Genomic DNA, 17730 nt, shown 5'->3' with positions numbered 1-17730 from the left:
CCCACAGTGGCACCTTGCTTACTGAGCATTCGTTACACCTGCTGTTATCTTAGACGTTTATGCATTTTTGTGCCTGTGGTTCATTTTCCTATTGGAAAGTGCATTACAGAAGGGCAGCACCATTGGGTTTCCTGGGTTTCCGAGCACTACACACGTGACCCCCCACACACCTAGGAGGCGCTCCGTTGAATGACTGGCGGGTGATTGGCTGAGCAGGTGAGAGCATAGAGACCGAGTCGCAAGCAAATGCTGAGTACCGTCTGCTTTGCATGCTTCTGTTCTGATTCCCGGGCAAACTACCACCACTTCTTTGAGGGCAGAACAGGGTCTTCTCAGCTGGCCCCCAGGCCGGGGCTCAGTGGGCAAAGTCAGGACTTAGGAGGGGGTGGGGACAGCTGAGAGGGCTGGAAGGTGTAACAGGAGGGCAGGGCCCCTCCCACTCCCACCCTAAACACCCCGCTGTGGGTCATTTCCTGGGACCAATGGTGATGCAATTCAGACCCCTGCTATTCTCAGTGGCTTTGCCAGGAAGCAGCCCCAGGTCTGCTCCTGCTGACGGTCACTAACCAGGGGCTCCTTGTCCCCAGAAACCTCAGCCCCGCTCTGCTCTGAGGAGTCCCTCCTCTTCCCGTCCCTCGCGTGCGTTCTGGGGATGTCTGCTCTCTGTCCAGGACTGGAAGCCTGGCTGCGTCCTGTCCTAACTGCTTCTAGAAGCACGTCTGCACAGCTCTCAGTCAGAAAGGGAAGAGACAGCTCTACTCCAGGAGGGGCCGAGGTCGCCTCTGCCACAAAAAGCATGATTCCGAGAGCCCCACGGGTTTGGGCGTGACACAAACCCAACTTATGGGAGTCAGGCCCAAGTCAGAAATGTGCTCTGTCCAGCCAAGTCAGAAGATGTCCCCGTGCCTAGGGAGAGACCCATCTTAGTGCCACTCCCCCAGGACGCACACACCCTCAGCGCTACATAAAGCTAAACCACTCACACCCAATTTGTTCTCGCTTCGGCCCAGACTTCCCTGGAGTGGGGACACTGGACACATACGCCACGGCAGGGCACACACACTTCACCACTTAAAATACATTCTAATTGGAGTTCCTGTTGTGGTGCAGCGGAAATGAATCTGACGAACATCCACAAGGATGCAGGTTCGATCCCTGGCCTTGCTCAGTGGGTTAAGCATCCGGCGTTGCTGTGAGCTGTGGTTGGTGTAGGTTGCAGACGTGGCTCACATCCCTCGTGGCTGTGGTGTAGGCCAGTGTTTATTGCTCCGATTTGACCCCAAGCCTGGGAACCTCCATATGCCCCAGGTGCGGCCCTAAACAAAAGACCAAAAAAAAAAAAAAAAAAAATTCTAATCCATGTCCACATTCAACCACAAAAGACATGGAGCACCTCTTATGTGGTGCCCACTGCTCTCGAGAGGCAGAAGTTAAAAAGCTAGACACTAGGCACAGGCACTGCACGGAACTTTCAGCTTAGTCAGAGAGATGGGCAAGGGACAGCAAACACATAAATATGCCAGCCAGCCAGAGGGTGATGTGACGGTGGACACGGCGTGTTGAGATGAAGAGCGACGACTGGGCCAGGGAGGCTGGCTGTGGCCAGGACCATCAGGAGGTCCTCCTCTGAGAAGGAGCTGGCACGGGGCGAGGGCTCCAGGCCAACGGAACAGCGGGTGCAAAGCCCTGGAGGCACTAGAGAGAGTGGTGCTGGAACACAGAAGGTGGAGAGGAGCTGGCAGTGAGGCTGCAACCCCTCCAGGCCGGCAGGGGGCAGAAGATGCAGCGTCTTGTCCACCAGGGGTAAAATGAAAAGACAGAGAGAGGTAGTTTATTTAAGGGCAGTGGGAACCCTCTGAAGGGTTTTAGGAAGGGAAGTTGTAGGATCTTGTAGACAGGAAAAGCTGTCTTGACATCCTGGCAATGACTGAATGAAAGAACAACTACTGAGCAAAGGAACACAAGCAACCTAGGGTGTCTCGGTGCCTGGGTCGCACTGAGTTCTTAAAGGACATGAGGACAAAGCAGCCCAGGTTAGGAGTTCCCGTCGTGGCGCAGGGGTTAACGAATCCGACTAGGAACCATGAGGTTGGATCCCTGGCCTTGCTCAGTGGGTTAAGGATCCGAAGTGTAGCCGTGAGCTGTGGTGTAGGTCGCAGATGCGGCTCAGATCCCACGTTGCTGTGGCTGTGGCACAGGCCAGCGGCTACAGCTCCGATTAGACCCCTAGCCTGGCAACCTCCATATGCTGTGGGTGCGGCCCTAGAAAAGGAAAAAAGACAGACAGACACACACACACACACACACAAAACACAAACAAAGAAGCCCAGGACAGCCCATAAGCTCTAGGACCATGCATTCTGCACCAAAGAGGAGGCAAAGCATTTCCCTCTGCTTCTCAGAAAGGCTGCTGGCTTCAGCTCCACAGCACAGCTCAGCTCTCTGGCCCCTCCTAAGCTCTCTTTACTGTGCAGACAGCGAGACCAGCGAGGAGAGGAGACGGTTTGATGTCACACAGCCAAGTGACTCCCCAAGGCCTCAGGTGAGGGCAGTGCTGGGGCTCTCTTGCTGGTCTATGAGCCCCTGGGGACACCTGATACCCCTCAACTTCCACCTTATCACCCCTTTTTGAGATGCAGAGGGTGAGGCCAGAAAGGAGAAGGATTTTCGCAAGGTTCCACAGGGAACCCAGACTTCTCAATTTTCGCCATGAAAACAATAACAGAGGCCAACCTGAAACCCAAAAGGGTCCCCTGTGCACCATGGTCACCGCTCTTCCCCACAAGAGCAACCAACCAGCAGACACCTCCACACCTGCGACAACCCGCAGAGGAGGGCTGTGGTTGGAGCTGCCACAGAGAGGATTTTCATGTCCAGGGAGAAAGGGACAAAAGGAGGAGGATGAGCGGCCCTGGGCCCTGAAGCCAGGCAGCCCTGGCTTCCGTCTCTGGCTCTACTGCCTGCTGGCCCCATGACCTACGATGTGCGTTTTCCCATGAATCCTCGGTCTCTTTATATTGAAAAGGCAGATAAAGACACACATCCCCCAGGCTTGTGACTACTAAGATCATGAATGCTGAGCGTGTAGCTCAGTGTCCCTCTCCCAGAAATCGTTCACAAATATCTAGATCCATATGGATGATGACGGATTAGGACGTAAAGAGAGACTGAGCATCTTGACCTTGGCCGTTTCCTGCACGCACGCAAATGTCATCTGGAACATGTTCCTTAAAACAAGCAAAGAGATTGGGATGTTTTAGAAAGATTCCCATTTGCCCAAGGTTTTCTGCATAGCCCTCATATAAGCAGAAAATCCAGTCCCACGGGGTTCCCAGCGCCCCCACCCCCACCCCACCCCAGACTCCAGGACACACCTCTCAGGGGTAACAGGTGTTGCGGCGAGCAGCTTGTGGCTTGAAAGCAGCTTTGAGAGCTGGTGTTGTCACCGCGGTAACTACCCCCCCTCCTCAGGGTCCAGGGAGGGGGAGGAGGCGGGGGCGGGGGGGGGGGATGAAGGAGCAGAAAGAATATCATGTGGCCAGGGCTTTGGCAGAGCTTGCCTGTGACTTCACTTGCGGTCGTGAGAGTGATAGGCGGCGAAGGTGTGACAAGGCTTTCAACCTGTCCTGACCCCACAGCCGGCAGGGTAATTAGGGACCTCTCCGCCTCGGATTATGGCACTTCCATTTCCCAGGCTGCTCCATGTTATCTCCTAAGGTTACACTGCCACAGAATGAGTGAGCACGCACCCACCGAGCAAGCCCTCTGCCAGCGCAGGGGCTGAGCCCCCAGCAGAGCCTGGGGCTGCGGTGCCAACTTGTGGACCAACGCTCAGGTTACGAAAGGTGGAGTAAGCCCAGAGGGGTGTGCAACCCCACTCCCCATACCCTAGAGGTGAGGAAGGGCTGTGTGTGTGTGCCTGTCACCTTTGCTCCCCTGCTCTGCTTCATTCTAGGACAGACTCCATCCCAAGACCCTTCCCCCAACCCCCCCATCGTTGTCACTGCTATTATTAGGGTCACGTTGGGCCACTGGTGCTTCTCTAGTGGATCCAACAAAACAGGGCAATTAGAGCAACGCTTTCCACAGCTTCTACTTCACTGAGGACGAGCTCGAGTGACACAGCTCTGTGTGCAGACTCCAGGGGCACCCACGGTGCCGGAGCTGGAGGTGCAATGAGGAGGCACCTCCCTTCCTGCGAGCAGCACGCTCTGCTTCCTCCTGCAGCACATGCACAGCGGGAGCTGGTTTTCACACTTTTCCTGCATGTCTTTCTCACTTTGCTTTGTACCTATCCCAACCTGCCCCAGGCCCAGGATGCCTGACGCCTGGTCCCTGCTTCCCTTTTCCTATTTCTGTTTCCGGCATACTCTTTGAAGTTTCATCCTGGCCCCAGTTAGCATCCACTGGAGCACGCCGCCCCGGCTGCAGCGCAGTGAAATAAAATCTAAGCCATTGTTATTAAGTGAGCATTCCATCCAGTAAGGCCCCTCTTCTGTCCTCGTCATGCAGCACAGGGAAAGGAATCAGGCAAACAATGACCGCTCCACTCGGAATATCCAGATCCTCTGCCTTTTTCCCAACACACACGGCTACTGGCATGAGATACTCATGCTGCACCCACGTACGAGCCACCCGGGGTCGGGCAGCACGGGGCTCATGGGGACCTGGAGAGGCTCCCTCCAGGCTGTCAGAACACTGTCCTTCTGGAACGTCAGCGCAGGAGGCATCCTCCCTCCCACCGCCCCCTCCCCCACTTCAGATGCAAAGTGCACATATGGCTCATCTCCATCTTTGGGGGAGGTTCTGTCTCGAGTCCTCCCAAAGATTCAGATTGTATGACAAATCACGTTCTAGACTATCGTGGCGAGAATAGGGCCCGGGCATTTGCATCATTACCCCCAGACAACAGCTTCATTAGGCTGAAAGAGAGGTTTGCAGGGGCGCGGGCTCCGCACTGACCGGGGCCTCTCACTTCCCCATTGTCTGTGGGCTCCAAGGCTCTCGCTCCAAACCATATGGTCCATTTGGGTATCTCGCACTGCCTTCCAGGAAAAGCAGCCACGACGGGAAGCGCTTGGGGCAAGCCAGAGGCCTGCCTGCGCCATCCTAGGAGCGATGCTGCCCCAAAGCGAGGTCAACCTGGGCCACGAGAGAAAAACCACCAGAGATCAGAGCGGGCTGCAAAGAGCCATGTGTGGGACTGAGAAGGAAGAAGTAGGGCTCCTTAACCAGAGGGCAAGGCAGTCGACAGCCGTAGCATGGGCCCCTTCAGAGAGCATGCAACCCATTGTCCCGATGCTGTGTGACGGCGTTATCTCAGGTGAAGCCTGACAGCACCTTGTTATGGAGCGTGTAGGGGCAGCAGTATCTTCGATAAGGCCCCTTCTCAGTCCCCCAACTATGTGGAGACTCAAGGGCCCCACATTCCTGGTGCTTCTCCTTCGATGATGATAAGCAGACCCTCAACCTGGCAGGCTGGAGTCTGAGCCAGCCATTCCCCTGCCCCAGTCCCTGAGACCCCCGAAAACCAGGCTGTCCCTCTGAAGAGGAGACCTTTGGGTCTGGCCGAAAGAGGCTGAGAGACAAGGCCATGTAGATGAGCCGCTGCCAATCACTGTCTCTTTAAAATCCCATCTCTTTGAAACTCCACTTTAACTCCAAGCTTTTGCAAGATTGCAAACAGGTGGGACGAAGCCCAGACGCCAGCACAGCCGCGTGGACTAGGTTCCCCAAGGAAGGGCGGGGGGAGCCAGTACCCCTGCCCAGGGGAAGCCCTGGCTGCCGCCTGGCGGTCCAGAGCCAGGGAATGGGCCGAGGTGGGCCTCACCCGCTGTTTCTTTAAGAGTAGGGGCAGAAAACAAACTCTCGTGGCACAGCACTTCCACTCCGCCAAGCGGGCGGATTAGGGTCAGGATTAACATTTTAAACTCACCAGACTTTCTGCCTCAAAGATCTCTGCGCGCTAATCGTATTACTATCCCCGGGATTACTGCTTTACTCGCCGCAGAACCGATTCTAAAACCGAATTGCTGAGAGTTCCCTCCTGTTTTCTCTCGGCTCCTTTTCGGGGGGTTGTGGCTTGCTAAGGAGACGACTTTTCAAGCCGACGCTCCCTCCATATTTCTCTCCTTCCTCGCGCCAGGCAGCGGGAAGAAGGCGGGCGACACGGTCCCTTTCTTCCCGCCCACGCCTGCTCCTAATTCCTGGTAATTTATCCCACATTAAAACTTCTTTAAGTCAGAATGGACAAGCATCAGCACCTGCTATGCAAATGCGGCCAAATCCAGCCCGGGCCGGGGGCGTGCGCGCCCGCCCGACCGCGAGCGGCCATTCAGCGCTCCCAAGGCGCCGGCGCGCCCTTCATATGGAAACCCGGCCGAGGGCCTGACAGATTGCGACGTGTTCCCCGGGCCGGGGGCGGGGGCCGGCCGGGGGCGGGGGGACCGAGGAACAGAACGCCCTCCCGCCTGGAAGACGCCCCAGCGGGGACGGCCGGCCCTCCCCCGCGGGTTTTCTCCGCTCCTCTTTCTTCTTGGACCCATCTTTTATGATCTGCCTTCTGGTTGGCCCTATTTTAATGCCAGCATCTCTTTCCGCCGACGTCGTCCTAATTCTCCAGGAGACCGTCTGAAGGGTCCTCACCGGATCTGGGGGCTCACGCAGCTGCGCAGGCGCAGTGGTGGCGGCGGGGGAAGGTGGGGGCGCGGCGCCGACCTTGCCAGGGGCTCTGGGGCGGGCTAGGGAGGGGACAGGTGGTCGCCTTGGGGCCGGGAGCCAGCCCCAGGGCCAGGCGCGGCGCGGCGAGCCTGCCGGATGACAAGGATTAGTTGGATGGGGACCTTTGAAGCCACGTCTCTCCTCACGTGGCCCGCGGCCGCGGCGCAGTTGTCTCTCGTGAGGCCCTAATCCGCTCACGCGGCTCGGGCGGCGCTCAGAGGGCCGAGCAGGCAGCGGGAGGTCGTCCGTCGAGGAGCGCGCCCCCGCCAGCCCCGCGCGCCCCCGCCGCCCCGCGCGGCTCCCAAGTCCCGCGCGCCGCCGCGGCGCCAGGGTTGCAGGTGCGGGGCGCGGGGAAGAAGACCCCCTTCTTCCAACCAAGGGGTCTTTATTTGTGGCTCCATGAAAGACGTCGAGGAAGGCCGGCTGTCCCGGGCTGCAGCCGACCCGCGGCGGCCGCGAAGGCGGCGGCGGCGGCGGCGGCGGCGAGGGTGGGGGGCGCGGGCGCGGCCGGCGTCCCAAAGAGATGCAAAGCGATCGATACATTGTTCGCCGCCGCCCGCTTGCTCCGGCCCTTGGGGGCATTGAAAATGAGGCGCTTTCTTCCCCCCTTTAACTCGAGGGGAGTACCAATAATTCATGTATGTTATAATTCTTCACTGCCCCTAGGTAGTCTGGGAAAACGGGAAGAAAAGAAAATGCCAGAAAGTTATGGTAAAACTTAAGATGCGGCCGAAGTCGCTTTCTTTGCCCCTGCTGCGAGTGTTTGAATAAGAAGAATGCTCCTGGACTGTAACAAGCAAAAAGAATGAAGAAGACAAAAGATTTCCAGAAAAAGGTTTAGCTAGAAGACAAGGCAAGTGAAACTGAAAGGAGAAAAAAAGCATTTACAATGGAACAATAAGTGTACTAATCGCTTTGATATATTATACAAGCCCAAAGACCCAAAACATTGTGTAATTATTTATAAATGACTTCTCCACTCCTGTGTATAATGCGGAGGAAAGAATAAAACGGCAGGCTACTCTCTAAACTATTTCTAAATAGACCTGGTTCAAAAGAAGGCAGAAGTGTTTGAAATAAAATAATTAATGGTGGATTTTATGGTTGTCTCATTAAAACATTTTAATTACTACAAACAAAATGCATTTGTGTTCGAACCCAACATGACTTTATGTCACTGAGCGTCAAGGTAGAGAAAGGCAAAAGGCAAACACGCCAAGTGCTTCTCCGTTCTCTGTGCTGATCTCTGAATTCTCTCTTGAAAAACTGAGGGGTAAATTCCATTAGAATGAATTTCACTGCGATGTCTTTTGTACACTCGGAAGAAAACACACTCAACACATCACACAGTTTTCCCACACTTGACTCCCAAGCGTCTTGGTGGGGCGGGGTGGGGGGTGCTTTTCACCTCTACTCTTCAAAATCATGAAGCGGACAAAAATGAAACTGCTCAGCAAAATTAACTCTGGCTTTAGTAATATCCTGTGGCAGGTGCAGCCTGGATTTGGGGAGCTAAATCAAGCGATGGGGACAGCAGGGGCTATGGGGTGTGTGTGTTTGTTTATCTGAGCCCAGAAGATTTGACTTCAAGAAATCTACAAAAGCAAAACCCAGAGGCTTTGAAGGAGGTTCTGGGCTGATGGGTAGCCCCAAGCAGATGATGTGAAAAGGACCGCAGGCCTCAGAGCTGAGGGGGGGTGGTGGGGGCGAGCACCTTCTGCCTGTCCCTCTTCATTTCAGGGCCCGAACCCTTGCGGCCCCTCCCTGCACAAGGGTGCACACCCCCTCCGCCTTCCCCACTCTAGGTTGGGCACAAAAAGGGCATTGTTTCACCCAAGACTGGCCCTAACTAAAAACACACTTCAAACCTGGGGCCACCCCAAGGCCCGTGTTGTCCCCCTGCCCCCACCCCACCCCCACACAGGCTGGAGGACTCACCCCATTGAAATTGGAAAGCTTCTTGTGGAAAGAATTTACGGGGCTACAGAGTTGGCCAGTGTATCTTTGGAAGGCGTTTCTTCCCAGTGTATCTTTGGAGGGCATTTCTTCTGGGCACTAGAATGAAGTAGATTTGCACCAGGACTTTGCCTGGAGGCCAAGACTCACCCCACATGTAGGCAAATTGGACGCAACCAAACACATCAGTGCACAATGCCCAAGACTATTCAAGCAGACATCTCTGAGGTGGGAGACGCATACAGCCGGCACTGTATTTAGCAGGGCAGGAGCCGAGGGGGCCTCCACGGATTTCTGGAAACCATGGATAATTTGCCATTTTCCTTGCTCTGTCACTGAAAGACCCCTCTGTTTCCCCCCTCCTGCCTTGTCCCCCCCCTCCCGCCCCCCCCTTCCACAACTGTCATGGGTCATCAGCAAAGAAAATAGGGAATTGTTTCTCCTTTCCACTCCCCCCACCCCACCCTGCTTCTCTCAGATGGAAACGCATCTCTGCGGGTGTATTTAACCGCCTGGAAGGGGCACTGCGCAACTCTGGGGCCCACGCCATCCCTCATCCCGTCCTCTCTCAAGGAGCTGCACCTTTTCTTCCTTTTTTCTAAAAAGACTTGGACGTTTTCATTCCAAAATGCCACCCACGAAACCAATGCCGTCCCTCCCCCCAGGTAGCTCCAGAAAGCAGAGAATGGTGGAAATTGAGCCATTTTGTTTAGAAACGGTGGGCCCTCTGCACAGCTTTACTTTGTGAAAGATTCCCATCAAGGCTGCCCCTGTGAACATGGGCACTGCCACGGGGCCTAAGGAACGCACGGCCATGCACGGCCCATGCCCAAACTCAGACAGATGGGTGGTTTAGTGAGGTGCCAGCATCCACCTCTCGAGTGGTAAGCTGGCTCTGCCAGCTCAGGCGCCCTGTGACAAAAGAACTTTGCCTGTAACCTCGCAACATTCAGATGCAGGTAGGTGCCACAGCGCTCTTAACATGCTGTCTAACCAAGTGCAGTGGATGGGAATGACCCGTCTTAGAGAAAACAGTTGGGGGGTGGGGGGAGTTCCCATTGTGGCTTAGCAGAAACCAGTCCGACTTATCTGACTAGTATCCATGAGGACACAGGTTCAGTCTCCGGGTTAAGGATCCGGTGTTGCCGTGAACTATGGTATAGGTTGCAGATACAGCTCGGATCTGGTGTGGCTGTGGCTGTGGCGTAGGCCGCTGGCTGCAGCTCCAATGTGACCCCTAGCCTGGGAACCTCCCTATGCCTTGGGTGTGGCCCTAAAAAGAAAAGGGGGGGGGGCATGAAATGTCATGGCGTCCTTCCTGCCTCCAGCAAAGGCAGATTACCACCCCAGCACTTGTAACTACAGGACACTCGCCCTCAGCCTGATTCCTGTTACAGCATCGCAACAGAGAGTTTACTCGCCCCTGGGCTTATGTGTTTATGACAACTCAAAGGGAGGATGGCAAGGGGGCCATGTGGCTCCGACTCACGTCCTCAAAAGGGCCTGAGAGCTGTGGGTACTAACTCCAAGCGAAGTGTACATGTGGCCACTGAGGCACGGATGAGCTGGGGAAGAAGACGGGCAATGGCTAATTTAAATCTGATCCATGCCTGAATTTTCACGCCTAGAGGCACTATAATTTGATGTTCACTTACAATCCAGAAATTGTCTTGGGAACAGCATGGACTGCTTTGTATTTTTATGTACTGAGCACATTAATCTATTACATGTAAACATTTATGACTTGCCACTATTTTCTCCTCTTTTGGCCTTTCTTTTTTTTTTCTTTCGGTCTTTTTAAGGGCCGTACCCATGGCATATGGAGGTTCCCAGGGAAGGGGTCAAATCAGAGCTATAGCCTCTGGCCTATGCCACAGCCACAGCCACTCCAGATCCGAGCCACATCTGTGGCCTACACCACAGCTCATGGCCACACCGGATCCTTAACACATTGAGTGGGGCCAGGGATCGAACCTGCATCTTCATGCATACTGGTCAGATTCGTTTCCACTGATCTGCGTCGGGAACTCCTGGCCTTTCGCCACCTAAAAACATACATATACCAAGAATCTCAAAGACTCTGGAAGCATCGGATGACTCACTCAACCCTGAGTGCCTCTCTCTCCCATCTCGGCAGAAAGCTTTTCCTTCATCTGTATGTTGACTCCGAAAAGTCCTTGAATAAGTAACTGAAATCACCTCTCTGCTGCTTCCACAAGTGATCTTGAGTTAGATCTCCAGAGGCTCCCTGAACAGGTGTGCCCCTTCTGGTGTACCCCTGCACGCCTTTCCAGGGTCCTCCCCTCCCCTCAGTCCCCTGTTGTCAGGCAGGAAGGCAAAGCCACAGGAGGAGCCCCGGGCTTGGCAGCACTTGGAGCTCCTCTGGCTGACACGGGAGCACTTGCAATCAGCCTGAAGGGCTTAGGCAAGCACAGGAGAGGAGGGTGACCCGAAAGCAAGATATGGATTCCGGTATGGGGGGCAAACAGAGGCTCGAGGTATCAGTCAGCTACTACTTTAGGATGTGGTCCAGATTACCAGAGATCCTGATTCTTGGCATCTGGCGGGCAGGGGGGGGGGGGGCATCATTACTGCCACTTCAGGTGACCACAATGGCAGTAACTCTGGCTGAATCCAGACCCTTGGAACATCTGTACTCCCCACCTCTGCCCCTTACCCCCCCACACATCGGCAGCTGGATGGACCACACATCACTCAGCCAGCACACCTGGCTCAGCCCTTGCCACCTCGGCATCTGCTGCGGTTGGATCTATTACATGCCCACGTCACATCCTATTGTGTTCTGGGAAAGAGGGCTTCCACAGATGCATCCTACACTAGGCTTCAAGGGATTGGGGCGGGGGCGGCGGGGGGTGGGGAGCTGCAGTGGGAGAAATTTTTATGTCCTACAACAACGATATGTGCCCTCCTGGAAGAGGCCTGGCTGTTTTCTCTCAAAGAGAAAAAGCTCTGAGCCTCAGAGACGACAGGTCTGAGCCTAAGCCACCATCTCATTTTCATTTTCCCAGGGCTCAGCTCCAACTCAGAGGGTCCGTTGTAGGAAGGGCCCCCGAGTCTCAGATGCCTTCATTCAGAGCACAGGGGTCAGGCACTCATGTCCGGAGAGGAGCGGCCACATGCACTGCCCCAGCCAGGAGCAGGCAGGGCAAGGCTAAGATGCCTGCCTGCTCCAGTCAGTAAGGCTCCAGCAGAGGAAGGGGCTGAAGGCAGGAGAGAGCTCAGAGCCACTGCTAGCTCCTAAGGTACCTCTGGGCACATGTGTGCAAAGCACACGTCTTAGGCAGATGCAGTCGCACATCAGGGTGCATGGGTTGGCAGGTGGTAGAGAGCTAGATTTTATTTTTGTTTTTTTGGCCTTGCCCAGGCCAGGGTTCAAACCCAGTACCACAGCAATGATCCGAGCTATGCAGTGATGCCAGATTCTTAACCTGCTGAGCCACCGGGGAACTCTGAGAGGCTAGATTTTAGCCCCCACTTGTCCTGGATGCCCTTGTGAAGCCAACCACTGGAACAATTTTGACAACCCTGCTCAGAAAGAGCAGCAGGAGGAGGAGACAGAGAGAAAGAAGAAAAAGCCCCCATGGCCATTCAAGGCCCATTACAACTGCCGCTACCCTCTTCCTGTTAGGCCCCCACAGAAGCCCCATCCAGACTGGCTGTCACAGGCACCCCTACCCCTGCCTTCTGCCTAAATTGTCCGTTTACTTCGCATCTACCCCTCAAGGACGTCTCAGGTCCCCCTCTGCCAGGAAGCCTTCCCTGACCACCCCCTTTCCCGTTAGAGGGCACACGATGCTCTTCAGATCGGTCCCCTTAGGGGGAACTTCTTTCCACCAGTGGCAGGTCACCTTTCTGTGGCCACATCTTTCCTGCCCCAAGACTGTAGGGCTCCCTGACTCTCCACGGAGCACCTGGCACCAGGTGGCATGTAGTAGGTGCTCACTGTGTATTTACTGATTGATTGTGATCCAAAATCCTGAATGGGGGCTGCAAAGACTCCTGAGTCTGGTCCTGGAGAGCTGGAGAAAAGACCTCCGCATCTGCTGCCCCCATTTCCCACGGATGAGGTGCAGGGAATGATGAACAGACTCCAAGGGTTCTGACAACCTTGAACCCTAGGCTGACGAGGCTCAGCACCCACGGTGCCCACCAACCAAGTCTTCGTCCATGTTACCCCAGGGTCTAGCACAGCGCTTGGCCTAGAATCAGTAAGCAATACATTTTATGGGTTGCCTCCATCTCTATGCTTCGGCATCCGTTGCGTTCAATGTGGTGCCTTATTTAAAAGGTCTACTAGGGGGGTGCCAGTGCCAGCAAAGGGAAGGTTGGAGAACCAGGCTTAGAACATGGGGGCAGGGGGTGGGTAGGATGGCACAGGACCACAGCTGAAGGCAGGCCCAGGGAAGAGCTAGGTCAGGATACCCCTGGCTCCTGGCTACCAGTGCCACCAGGAGCCACTGCCTCCCAGGTTGCTTCCACAACACAAGTGTATTCGGAACTGACACCAGCTCAGAGCCTAAGTTCCAAGTGGACATGCATTTAACCACTTAAGTCACATGGCCACATACCAAATGCCAAGAATGGGGAGAGAGGGCTGTTCACACATTCAAAGTCCTCAGAAGGAAGGCTCTTCAGGTGCAAGACAGACAAGAAATGACAAGTAGACGCTCCGATGCCTCTGTTCCCTTGACCAAACAATCTCTCTTCCAGAAAGGTGGAAAAGAAGCTGTCATATGTGGAAGACTGGCTCCCCAAAAGATATGTCCACCTGGAACCCAAGAACGTGAACTTATTTGGCATAAAGGTCCTTGAAGCTGGATGAAGGAAAGGATTTCAAGATGAAATCATCCTGGAGAGAGGTGAGCCCTCAATCCAATGACAAGTGAGCTTACAAGAGGCAAAAAGGAAGACAGAGCAGAAATATGCAGAGAATGAAGTTGTGCAGCCAGTTGCCAAGAACCCCCAGAAGATACAAGAGGCATTGAATGGACTTTCCCTCAGAGCCAAACACACACACACACACACACACACACACAGAGTCAACCCTGCTGATGCCTTCATTTCTGACCTCTGGCCTCCTCAACTGTGAGAGAATATCTGTGCTTTTAAGACCCCTAGTTTGCGGGAATTTATTACAGCAGTCTCAAGAAAATGATACAGGAGTTCTCCTTGTGGCGCAACGGGATTGGTAGCGTCTTGGGAACGCTGGGACGAGGGTTCAATCCCCAGACCAGGACAGCGGGTTAAGGATCTGGCCTCGCTGCTCAGATCTGATCCCGGCCAGGGAACTCCATATGCTGCAGGGCAGCCAAAATGGATAAGAAAGGGATGGAGGGAGGGAGGAAATGCTACCAGGATCCAGAGGTGTTATTGAGCGGAGGCTGGTGGAACATGCAGGGGCCATGGGGATGCGGACGCAGGGAGAGAGAAACAAGGTAAGAAGCAGAGTGAGGTCCCGGCTCTGGCAGGTGCACAACAAATGCCAGTGGCCCTTGGGCTTCTTGAGATGCCCAGTATTACCTACCAGTTTCCCTGTCTTGCCAAAGCTGATTAAAGTCACTTCCGAGGAGTTCCCATCATGGCGCAGTGGTTAACGAATCCGACTAGGAACCATAAGGTTGCAGGTTTGATCCCTGGCCTTGCTCAGTGGGTTAAGGATCCAGCATTGCCGTGAGCTGTGGTGTAGGTTGCAGACATGGCTTGGATCCTGCGTTGCTGTGGCTCTGGCGAAGGCCAGCGGCTATGGCTCCGATTCGACCCCTAGCCTGGGAACCTCCATATGCTGCGGGAGCAACCCAAGAAATGCCACAAAAAAATAAATAAATAAATAAAGTCACTTCCGAGACTTCTGGCAGACCTGTTAGTTGGAGCCCTGGTATGTGACCACATCCAGGCTTCCCCCCCCTGGGCTGGGAGTACATGTGGGGAGCAGAAGGAGGAAGGGAGGACTGAGCCCCATCTACTGAGCCAGGAGACAAGCACTGGTCAGCCAGCCAGGAAGGACTCTGCCTCCAGACAGCATCCAAGCAGAAGAGGACAATGTCCCAAGCAGAGTCGGCTCTGAGGACAGCAGGTCAGGCACCAGGCCTGAGGCCACCACTGAAGCATCATGGGAAGGAGGCTGAAAGATGCTGAAAGGTGTTGGTTTTGTTTTTAACCTCACACCCCCATAATCTGGTGCTGTTCTGTAGTGGCTGTTTTCCCCTGAGCACAGAGTGGGGTGTGTCTGGGTCTCTACTGCTCCAGAGTGAGCCTAGGGGACCCCAAAGAAGCCTCTCTGACAGGTGGGTGGGAACCTTCCACTGGGACTGGGCTTTACATCACGAAGGGGAAGCAGGGGGTGGGGAGAGTGTCAACAGAGGCGTGTTTGCTACCCTCTCTCCAGGGCCAAGAAAGCTTCGGAGACTCTGGAACCTGAGGGGACCTCGGAGGCTACAAGCATCGCTGGCAAAGGCGCAGCACCAACAGGGGTACAACGGGAGCAAAGGCAAAGCCTCAGGGAGGGAGGGGATTTCATTTGCCCCTGTTACTTGAACAGTCTTGGGACAGTGCTGGAGGGTAGAGGGGGGCCGGAGGGTTAGGGGGCTTCGGCCAAAGCTCTACCCAACTTGGGAATCTATTCCTTTACTTTCTGCTTCCCCACGCACGCCCCCCTCGTGGCCCAAGGTGAAGGTCCGCAGACCCATTCCCTCATTTCTTCACCAATCTGGGCAGGTCAGGGACGCCTAGCTCTGCTCTCTGCCCTTTGGGCCTCACCTGGTTACTCTCCGATCTTTGTAAAGAGGGTTTTTTCCTGGGTTCCCAGGGCGCTGCATCTGGCTGCCGATGGTTCATCAGGCCCTCGGTTACTCAAAGTGCCTTGTCAAGGGTCTCAGGCACATCATCTCACCTTACGCTCTACAGGGTAGACTTGTGCCCCATTCTACAGATGAGAAAACTGAAGTCAAACCACTAGCCCAAAGTCGCGCAGCCTCTCAGCAGCTGGAGCAGGGAGGGAACCCAGGCTCCCGGAGGCTCCAGGTTTCCAGGACTCGCTGTCCAGCTCACACTTTCCGGCCAGTGCTCCGCCTCCGCATCCCACCCCAGCGAGGGGCACCCGGCCCGCCCCGGAGGAGCGTGCCTGGGCCGCTAATCGCCCGCGGCCCCCGCCCCCGTTTCACAGCCTGGAGATGCCCTGGCAGGTTTAGCCCGGAGACCGCTCCGGGCTGCGCAACGCCGCCGATTGGCCCGCGGTAATTACGGGCACGCTCCGGGCGGGGGGAGGGGCGGGGTGGCCCCCCGCGAGCATAAATTATGCAAATACCCGGGCGCCGCACGGGGCTGACCTGCCGCCAGGCTCTATTCACTGGGGCTGCCTCGGGGGCGGAGGTGGCTAGGGAGGGGGGCGCCCATTGTTGCGCCTAATACTTAAGGGGTCCTGAGGCCGGTCGTGTGCCACTCTCGGTACTCACACGAGCTGATCTGATCGCTGGCGAGATCACTCGGGAGACCGGCGGGAGCGTGGCCCCTGACGGAAAGAAGCTGAGGCCAAGTTCCCGGTGCGCCGCTGAGCCCTTCCAGGCCTCGGCGCCTGCAGGGGCACAGAGTAGGCCCAGGCCGTTCGGAACGTAAGTGCGCCCCGGCGGCCCTGCCCTCGGCCCTGGCTCCTGCCCCCTAAGTGCCCTCTTATCTGTCTGTCGGTCTTGCACAACGCCGCGATGCCAGCCCCTCTGGAGACCTGCATCTCGGACCTCGACTGTGCCAGCAGCGGCGGCAGCAGCACCAGCGACCTGTCCGGCTTCCTCACCGACGAGGAGGACGGTGCCAGGCTCCAGCCCTCCGCGTCCGCCTCGGGGCCGCCTGTGCCGGCCCGCAGGGGCGCACCCGGGATTCCGGTCACATCAGACACTCCTCGGGCCCAGGACGATGAGCAGGAGAGGCGGCGGCGCAGGGGCCGCGCACGGGTGCGCTCAGAGGCGCTGCTGCACTCGCTGCGCAGGAGCCGGCGCGTCAAGGCCAACGACCGCGAGCGCAACCGCATGCACAACCTGAACGCGGCGCTGGACGCGCTGCGCAGCGTGCTCCCCTCCTTCCCAGACGACACCAAGCTCACCAAGATCGAGACGCTGCGCTTCGCCTACAACTACATCTGGGCTCTGGCCGAGACTCTGCGCCTGGCCGACCAGGGACTGAGCGGGGGCGGTGCCCGGGAGCGCCTCCTGCCGCCTCAGTGCGCCCCCTGTCTCCCGGGGCCCCCGAGCCCCTCCAGCGACGCGGAGTCCTGGGGCTCCGGCGCCGCCGCCTCCCCCTGCGCCGCTGCCGCCTCGCCACTCTCTGACCCCAGTAGCCCCGCGGCGTCCGAAGACTTCACCTATGGCCCCGGCGACCCCCTTTTCTCCTTTCCAGGCCTGCCCAAAGACTTGCTCCACACGACGCCCTGTTTCATCCATTACCACTAGGGCCGCTTTTGAATACCGTTACTTTCCCGCTCCCCAATAGATGGGGGCCCAGCTGTGGCCTCGGGGTCCCTGTCCAGGCGGAGGGAGGAAACGGGAGCTTTAAGGGGACAGGGGATACCTGAGCCGCTTGTCAGGTCGCTGCACCCTCGCAGGGGCTACCCCTTGGTCCGCTTCTCCAGCCCTCCGCCCGGGGCCCCTCCTGCCCGCCCCTAGACGGCCTATCCTTTTGCACTTTCGGAACTCCACAAAACCTCCTTTGTGGCGGGCTCAGAGCTGACCCCAGCCACCACTTCAGTGTGATTTAGAAAAGGGACAGATCAGCCCCTGAAGTCGAGGTGAAAAGTCAATTTTACAATTTGTAGAACTCTAATGAAGAAAAATGAGCATGAAAATTCGGTTTGAGCCGGCTGACAATACCATGAAAAGGCTTAAAAAGGAGAGACAAGGAGTGGGCTTCATGCATTATGGATCCCGACCCCCACCACTGCAGGCTTGCTGGAGGAAGAACCCCAGACTCTTGCGTAGCTATTCAGGCACCGGGCTGGAGAGTACTTTAATTTATTCAAGATGCTTCATTCATATGAAAATGTATTTT

The 17730-nt window shown here is 56.1% G+C and overlaps 1 protein-coding gene across 1 annotated transcript in view; it reads left to right on the top strand.

Moving 5' to 3' along the window:
- The window catches only part of NEUROG1 (neurogenin 1), a 30071-nt gene extending 12889 nt beyond the window's left edge, over positions 1-17182 (top strand). The window contains exon 2 of the mRNA XM_085014620.1: positions 14489-17182. Within this exon, the coding sequence (XP_084870746.1) occupies positions 16395-17135 (741 nt within the window). The 5' untranslated portion in view covers positions 14489-16394 and the 3' untranslated portion in view covers positions 17136-17182. The remainder of the gene's footprint in view (positions 1-14488) is intronic.
- Positions 17183-17730: the final 548 nt, after the last annotated feature.

This window comes from Sus scrofa, chromosome 2 (genome assembly GCF_054392235.1).
Source record: "Sus scrofa isolate SSC_HxYL_T2T_F1_AM1 chromosome 2, Sscrofa_HxYL_maternal_Yorkshire_Landrace_v2.0, whole genome shotgun sequence".
Lineage (NCBI taxonomy): Eukaryota > Metazoa > Chordata > Mammalia > Artiodactyla > Suidae > Sus > Sus scrofa.
Note: the sequence above shows the minus strand (reverse complement) of the source record. Positions and strands in the feature narration are given on the sequence as shown.